This window comes from Belonocnema kinseyi, chromosome 9 (assembly GCF_010883055.1).
Source record: "Belonocnema kinseyi isolate 2016_QV_RU_SX_M_011 chromosome 9, B_treatae_v1, whole genome shotgun sequence".
NCBI classification, from domain to species: domain Eukaryota; kingdom Metazoa; phylum Arthropoda; class Insecta; order Hymenoptera; family Cynipidae; genus Belonocnema; species Belonocnema kinseyi.
In genome coordinates, this window is record NC_046665.1 from 124152391 (window position 1) to 124160871 (window position 8481).

At 20.5% G+C, this 8481-nt stretch overlaps 1 protein-coding gene across 6 annotated transcripts in view; it reads left to right on the plus strand.

The window, feature by feature from the left end:
* Window positions 1-8481, plus strand: part of LOC117179509 (androgen-induced gene 1 protein-like) — a 95282-nt gene that overhangs the window by 66153 nt on the left and 20648 nt on the right. For all 6 annotated transcript variants that reach the window (XR_004467928.1, XR_004467929.1, XM_033371381.1 and 3 more), the window contains one exon: window positions 4883-5020. Coding sequence is in view for 4 of the 6 variants with exons in the window: in XM_033371381.1 (XP_033227272.1) it covers window positions 4883-5020 (138 nt within the window). In the remaining 2 variants the exon portion in view is untranslated. The remainder of the gene's footprint in view (window positions 1-4882; window positions 5021-8481) is intronic.

Consider the following 8481-nt stretch of genomic DNA (forward strand, 5'->3'; position numbering starts at 1 on the left):
CCCCCTCCCATCTTACGTAATTTGTTATGAATTAACATAGTAGTTCAACTTTCAAACAAGAAGTTTAATTTTCAACCAAAAATAATTCATTCTCAACAAACAGTGTAATATTTAATATTATAATGAAGAAAAGAATTTTATTTTAAATAAAAAAAAAATACAGTTGAATTGAAACAAAACAGAAAAATTTTCAACAAAATCATTGAATTCTTAACCAAAATAGATTTCCCAGCCAATAACGAAAAATAATTTTAGCAAAATAGTTGAATTTTAACCAGATACTTGAATTTGTAACCAAAGCGGTAAATCTTTAACCATGAAAATTAAATTAAATTTTCAACCAAATAATTGAACTTTTAAACTAAAAGATTCAATTTTTCTCGAAAAATGGAATAGTTGAATTTTCATTTAAAAAACGGATTTTCAATTAAAAAATAAACTCAATCAGATAAAAAGAATTTTTAACAAAACAGTTCAATTTTGAGTCAAAGAGATGAATTTTCTACTAAAATTATGAATCATCAATGTAAGTAATAAATTTTAAAGAAAGTAGTCCCTACAAGGATTTTCATTTTCAGTTTGAAAATATGAATTTTTAACAACAATATATGTTATAGTTTATATTTAAAGAAAAATATTTTTATTTTAAATTAAAAATAATTTATTTGAACCAAAACACGAGTTTTTTTACAAAATATTTATATTCATTAAGTAAAACAGATTAATTTTCCACTACATATTTAAATCAAAAAAATTTATTTCAACTAAAAAAAAGCATTTTCATCGAAATAGTTCAATTTTGAAACAAAGGGATGATCTTTCTAGCAAAATTATGAATCTTCAGTCAAAAACATGAAATTTTTAAGAAAGTAGTTAACCACAAAGTTGAATTTTCAGTCAGAAATGAATTTTCAACCAAAAATCTAATAGTTGATATTTCACCCATAAGGATTTTTATTAAAAATTAAAATTAAAAATAGAGTTTAAACCAAAAAAAGAAACGATTTTTCAACAAAACATATTAATGCTGAACTTAAATAGAATAATTTTTCATCAAGCAGTTGAATTTTTAACGAAAAAATTGTTTCTATTGTAATTTGAAAAAAGATCCATCTTAAAAAAAATAAAGAAAAATGAGAAGGCAACCAAACACATCAAATTGAAGGGAATTTTGTTGGTTCCGTTCTCAATTCTCTTTCCTCTTTTTTATTTTTGTCCAACTTTTTTTTCTTTGTTGGGATTTTTTTAAAGAGATTCTTTTTTCAAATTAAAATAGGAATATTTTATAGTGCTTGTCCAAATTTGGTGACTTCATTCTTGGTTTTATTTTCATAAATTCTATAAACAAAAAAAGATGAATTTTCAACAAAATAAATAAATTTTCAACCTAATAGTTAAATTTTCATCCTAAAAAGAGAAGTTTTTAGCCAAAAATAGAATATTTAACTTTTTCAGGTAAAATAGTTGATTTCCAACTAAAAAAAATCCTTGGCAATAAAATAGTTCAATTTTCAACCAAAGAGATTAATTTTCCACCAAAAATGTAATAGTTGATATTAAAAAAAATGAAAACAATTGAATTTAATCAAAAAACGATTTTTCAACAAATTACTTGATTGTTAAACTAATACAGATTAATTTTTTACCAAACAGTTGAATTTTCAACGAAAAAATTAATTTTGTACTTAAAACGAATTCCGATCAAAATTACAACAGAATTGAATTTTTAACAAAGTAATTCAACTTTTGACCTAAGAATTACATTTTCTATACCAAATTGTTGAATTTTCTGCCATATTGTTAAATTTTCGAGCCGCAAATACGAATTTTCAATAAAAAAGTTAAATTATTGCAACAGTAAATATTAATTTTCTACATAAAAGTTGAATTTTCAACTAAAAGCTTATTTTCAACTGAGGCATATTAATTTTTAACTAGAAAATTATAAAAAAAGAAAAAAAATTGCAATCGAAATGTTGAAAGTACAAACCAAAATATCTGAAAAAATTCTGTATTATAAACTGTTACGATTGTAGAACTAAATTATTATTGTTATGAGCACCTTTCATTATTTTTAACTAATTTATTTGAGTTTTCACGTTCATTTAATTAACAGAGTTTACATTTTTTATTTATGTTTTATATTTTATATTTATTATTTGGAAAATTAATGATTATTGCATTTAAAAAAAACTTTTTCCAGTCGAAACGTTAATATGACCCGAAACTGTTTAAAAATGAAAAATCTGATTGAAACTATAATGATTTTTATTTAAAAAATCAATTTTTGGCGTAAAACCCTAACATAACCCGCACTTGTTAAAATTTGTGAATCTTCTTTAAAATCTGAATTTTTTAAATACCAATTTCCGACGAAAAAGACAACATTCTTTCAAAATTTTTCAAAGTACTAAATCTTGTTCAAATTGTAATAATTTTTTATTCAAAACACCAATTTTATTGTGAAGCGCTATAACATAACCTAAAATTGTTGTAAATTATGAACATTTAAAATCTAATGTTTTTTGCTTTTAATAAAGGATTTCCTATGAAAAACGTTAACATAATATCTAAATCTATTCAAAAATTTAAAATCTTTGTTCAATGTATAATTATTTTTGTTTTAAAATTCCAATTTATGGCGTATAAACTCTATAACATAACCTAAAAATTTTTAATTTGTGCTTTTTCCTTGACGAATTTTTCATTTCAAATCATTCGAATTAAAATTGCAGTATTTTGATCTTGTGATACTTTTAACATAGAATATTTTATAAATGGATTAAAACAGTATTTTATATAAAAATTTTCAAATTTATTAAATCAATTCAAACAAACAAATGTCTTTTCTACTGTAAAAAATGGCTTTTTAACAAAATACTGGAATTTTCAACAAAATAATTGAATTTTTAACATAATAGTTTAATATTCAATTAAAAAAATACGTTTCTAACAAAAACGTGTCATAGTTTATATTTCAATTAAAAAAGATGAAATTTATAAAAAAAATGAGGAATTTTATAACCAAAAAACGAATTTTCAACAATTAAATATTTTTCACTTAAGAAAAAAAGTTTATCTAAATTGTTTATACTTCAAGCCAAAAGACGGATTTTCTCTAAAAAAATTGACTTTTCAAATAAAAAATATGACTTCAACAAAAAAAATAAATTTCCACGAAACTGATGCATTTTTACCCAACAAAAGTGAAAATTCTAAACTAAAAAATTTTTTCCCAAAAAAGGCGAATTTTCAACTAAAAAATATCAATCTTAAAAAACGGAAAAGTTTCATTTTTTATTAAAAAATGAATTGCAAAAAAATGTCTTTTTCCACTGAACAGTTAAATTTTCAACCAGACTTAAGCCTTCAATCAAAAAAATTAATTTTTAACAATGTAGTTCACCTTTTACCCAAGTAGTTGAATTTTCAATTAAAAAAGATTAGTTTTCAGCAAAATAATTAAACTCTTAACCAAAGAGATGAATTTTCAACTTTAAATATTAATCTTTAACAAAAAAAGTGATTTCTTAACAAATAGATAGAAGAAATTTCTTTTTTTTTTTAATGAAAATTTAACTTTTTGGTTAAATATAATTCTTTTTCGCTTGATACTCAAGCAAAGAAGAATTATTGAATTTTCAATCCAAGAAGGCGAATTTTTAAACAAAAAGGATTACTTTTGAACAAAATTCTGGAATTCTCTACCCAATAGTTGCATTTATATCAAAAAAGATTAAACTTCTCTTAAAACAGAAGAATTTTTAATCACAGAAAAAGTTAATTCTTTATTCAAAAAAGATTCCAGTTGACTGCAAAATCAAAAGTTAAATTTTTTATAACAGAAAATAATTTTTTTACGAAAAAAGTTGAATTTTCAATCGAAAAAGACGAATTCTTTCAACCAAAATGCATGAATTTTTAACTAAATAGTTTAATTCTCTAAGAAATAGTTGCATATTTTTCCAAAAGATGATATTTTTCTTGAAATAAATGGATTTTTCATTAAATAAAAACAAATTTTCAAAAATAGTAAAATTTTCATCCAAAAAATATTTTAGTTTTTTTTTTCAACGCCCAAATATTATATTAAACAGTAGAATTTTCAAACAAAAATAATGACTTAAGAAAATTGTTCAATTTTCAACAAAACAGTTTCATTTTCATCCAAGAAAGGTGTAATTTCTGCTAAAGCAGGTGAATTTTTAAATAAAAAAGGGAAAACTTTTTAAAAAATAGTTGAATTTTCAAGCAGAAAGTTACATTTTTATTTAAGAAAGATGAAATTTCTCCTAAGACAGATAAATTAAACAAAACAAAAAACCATAAACAAAAAAATTAAATTTTCAACTAAATAATAAAATTTATAACTAAAAGTCTAATCTGCAGTAGAAAGTTGTTTCGAATTTTCAAAATTCTTATCTGGAAATATTTCATTTTTAAAGTATTTAACTTGTCCTATTTTTGAAATTTTAATCTTAAATTATTCAGATTTATGATTCTTTAATTCAAAATAATATCGTGTAGTTTTAAATTCTTTGAATTAGAAATGTTACAATTCCAACTCCTTTATAATAAAATTCTCCATTAAAAAAATTTCTAATCTGAAATTTTTCAATTTAGAACGCTCTTAATTATAAATAATACAGTTTTAATTACTTTGATTTTTAAATTATTGAATTTTCAAAATTGTAACTGGAAAATGAGAAAATTTCAAATCTTTTCTAATAAAATTTTCCAATTTTACAGAATCAATTTAAAAGTGTTTAATTTGGAACGCTTTGCATTAGAAATAATACCATTTGGAAGACTAGTTTTTTTCTGGGAAATTTTCATAATGATTATTTAATTATTTAATTATTTAATTATTTTATTTTTTCAGATTGTGCAATCGGTCTTCTTCTTAATCTGCATGCTGAACGATGTCTATGGAACGAATAAAAGCAACCCCAAAAAAACGCCTTTCATTCGCCGTTTGAAAGACTATTACCATGCAACGCTTAGTTTTCCTGTTGCTATGGTACGTACGAATTATTTAATGGTACTAGGCAAAAAACACTTTGAAATTTCATGATTTTTATCAAAAATTACAAAAATCTTGTTCAAAAATTTTTATGGCTTTTGTGTAAGACGCTAACATAACCTAAATTTGTTAAGAGTTGTGAATCATCTTTGAAACCTGTTGTTTAATTAAAAATTTTAATTTTTAGAAAATTTCAAACGTTTTATTTAAATGTAATATTTTACCTAGAAAGTTCTGACTCTTGTTTAAGGTATAATAATTTTAATTTAAAATATCAGTTTTTAGTGTGAAACATTAACATAACCTAAAATTGTTAGAAAATTTTACACTAACATAATACAAAATTGCTGAAAAATTCAAAATATTATTTAAATTATTATTTTTGTTTTAAAAACTACTTACCATGAAAAAAGTTATAATTTTTGTAAAAGTTAAAAGTTCTTTTATATAAAAAAAATTATTTTTATTTTAAAATACTGATTTTTTAATTTTTTAAAGTTATTCTGATTTTTGTTTTAAGAAAACTGTTTTTCTGTGAAAATCGTTCCTTTGAAGAAAAACTGTTCAAAAATTGCAAAAATCTTTTTTCACAATTTTGTATGGTTTTTATGTAAGACGCTTACATAACCTAAATTTGTTAAAAGTCTTGAATCATCTTGAAACTCTATTTTTTTATTTAAAATTTTCATTTTTATTTTTAGAAAATTTAAAACGTTTTATTTAAATATAATATTTTATTTAAAAATTTTGAATATTGTTCAAGGTATAATAATTTTTATTTAAAATAATTGTATTTGGTGTAAAACGCACACGTGATTTTATTCTGCTTAAAAAAAGTTATGAAACATTAAAATCTAATTTTTTGTTTAAAGATTTTCAATTTCCACTGAAAAACGTTTAAAAAACTAAAATTTTTATAAAATGAACAATTTTGTTCAAACTATAATGATTTTTATTTTAAAATACCTTTCTTTGGTGTAAAACGCTAACATAACCTAAAATTGTTGAGATTTTACACGAGCATAATACACAATTGCTAAAAGATTCGAAATATTATTTAAATTATTATTTTTGTTAATTAAATTTATTTATTTTTTATTTTAAAAAATTAAATTAATTTATTTTTTAAAAGTTATTATGATTTTTGTTTTAAGAAAACTGTTTTTCTGTGAAAATCGTTCCTTTGAAGAAAAACTGTTCAAAAATTGCAAAAATCTTTTTTAACAATTTTGTATGGTTTTTATGTAAGACGCTAACATAACCTAAATTTGTTAAAAGTCTTGAATCATCTTGAAACTCTATTTTTTATTAAAAATTTTTATTTTTTTTTTTAGAAAATTTAAAACGTTTTATTTAAATATAATATTTTATTCAAAAATTCTGAATCTTCTTTAAGGAATAATAATTTTAATTTAAAATATTAGATTTTGGTGTAAAACGCACACGTGATTTTATTTTGCTTAAAAAAAGTTATGAAACATTACAATCTAATTTTTTGTTTAAAAATTTTCAATTTCCACTGAAAAACGTTAAAAAAACTAAAATTAATTAATGCATATCTTTTATTTTAAATTAAAATTGTCGAAAGTTTTACATATATTTTTTAAATTTTTTTATTAAAAATATTAATTTCCAATCATTTTTGTAATGAATTTTATTTATTTAACAACAACTTTTTAATTGTTTAAATTTTGGAATTTTTCAAGTGTCAGATATTATATAATTTTGCAATAATTATCTCGCGGTAATTATATTATTGTGGAATGTTTAAATACGGTAATATTATAAAATGTTTGGGAATTTTTCAAATTCGGAATTTTTATATTTCGGCAAACCTTGTATTTTCAACAATTTTCTATTTTAAATATTTTATTTTTCGAGATATTTATAGAGTCGGAAATTTTATTTTTCGTAATTTTTCAGCCCACCCAAAACAATTAATTGAATTGGGAATTATGGTATACAATATACACTATAAAATTTCCGAAATTATGAAATTGCCGAATTTTAAAAATCCCGAATTTAAACAATTAAAATAATAAAACAATAAACAAGTATCAAAATTTTTTAAATATCAAATAATTGTATCAAAGAAACTAATTTTTTAAACCTTTTAAAATTATTGTTTAAATGAAACTAACAATAATTAAAAAAAATATATTTCTGGATGAAAAATTTGGTTTGATAAAAACATGATATTTAGAAAAATTACAATAAAATGTCTCCAAAAATTGAATATACAATTTTCAAACAATTAGTGTTATTTTGAATTTAAAAAATAATGTTATAAACTTTAGCCATTAAAAAAATTCTTGGATAAAAATATTTGATTATTTTATTTTTAATTAATAAATCAAATTTATTTTTAATTGTTTAAATTCGAGAATTATCTACTTCAGAGTTTTTGCAATTCGGCAATTTCTTATTGGGTATTTTATTATCTGGGGATTTTCCAATTCCGGATTTTTATATTTTGGCAATTTTATAAGTTCGAGAATTGCATTATTCAGGAATTTTACAGTATCAAACAATGATCAGATAATTTTTTCAAAAAAAAAACAAATTTTTTAATTTTCTAAACTTTTTTACAATTAATGTTTTAATTTAAAATAACAATCATTTAAATATGTATATATTTCCAGATAAAAAAGAGTATATTTAGAAAAATTACAATAAACGTTCTCAAAATTAGAATATTTAATTTTTCTTTAAGTTAAAAATAAGAAAATTTAGAGAAAAGTGTTGTTTTTCAGACTTTTTGTAATTCGGCAAATTTCTTTTGAGTATTTTATTATCTGGGGATTTTCCAATTCCGGATTTTTATATTTCGGTAATTTTATAATTGCGGGAATTGCATTATTCAAGAATTTTACAGTATCAAACAATGATAAAATAATTGTATCAAAGAAACTAATTTTTTTAACTTTTTAAAATTATTGTTTCAATTTAAAAAAACAGTTATTCAAACAAATATATTTCTGGATGAAAAAATAAATAGAAAAACATGATATTTAGAAAAATTACAATAAACTGTCTCCAAAAATCCAATATTTATTTTTTTTTAAGTTGTAAAGAAGAAAATTTAGAGAAAAGCTTTTTTTTTCGTTCGAAACGCAAATGTTTTAAAATTTATTCTTTTATACAATTTTCAAACAATTAATTTTATTTTTAATTTTTAAAAAAGTTTTAACTTAAGACATTAAAAAAATTCTTTGGTAAAAATAGTTGATTATTTTATTTTAAATAAATAAATAAAATTTATTTTTAATTGTTTAAATTATGAAATTATCTACTTCAGATTTTGTGAAATTCGGAAATTTTCTATTGGGTATTTTATTATTTGGTAATTTCATTATTCAGCAATTTTACAACATCAAACAATAATCAAATAATTGTAATAAAGAAACAAATTTGTTTAAGTTTTTAAAATTATTTTTCGAATCTAAAATAACAATAAT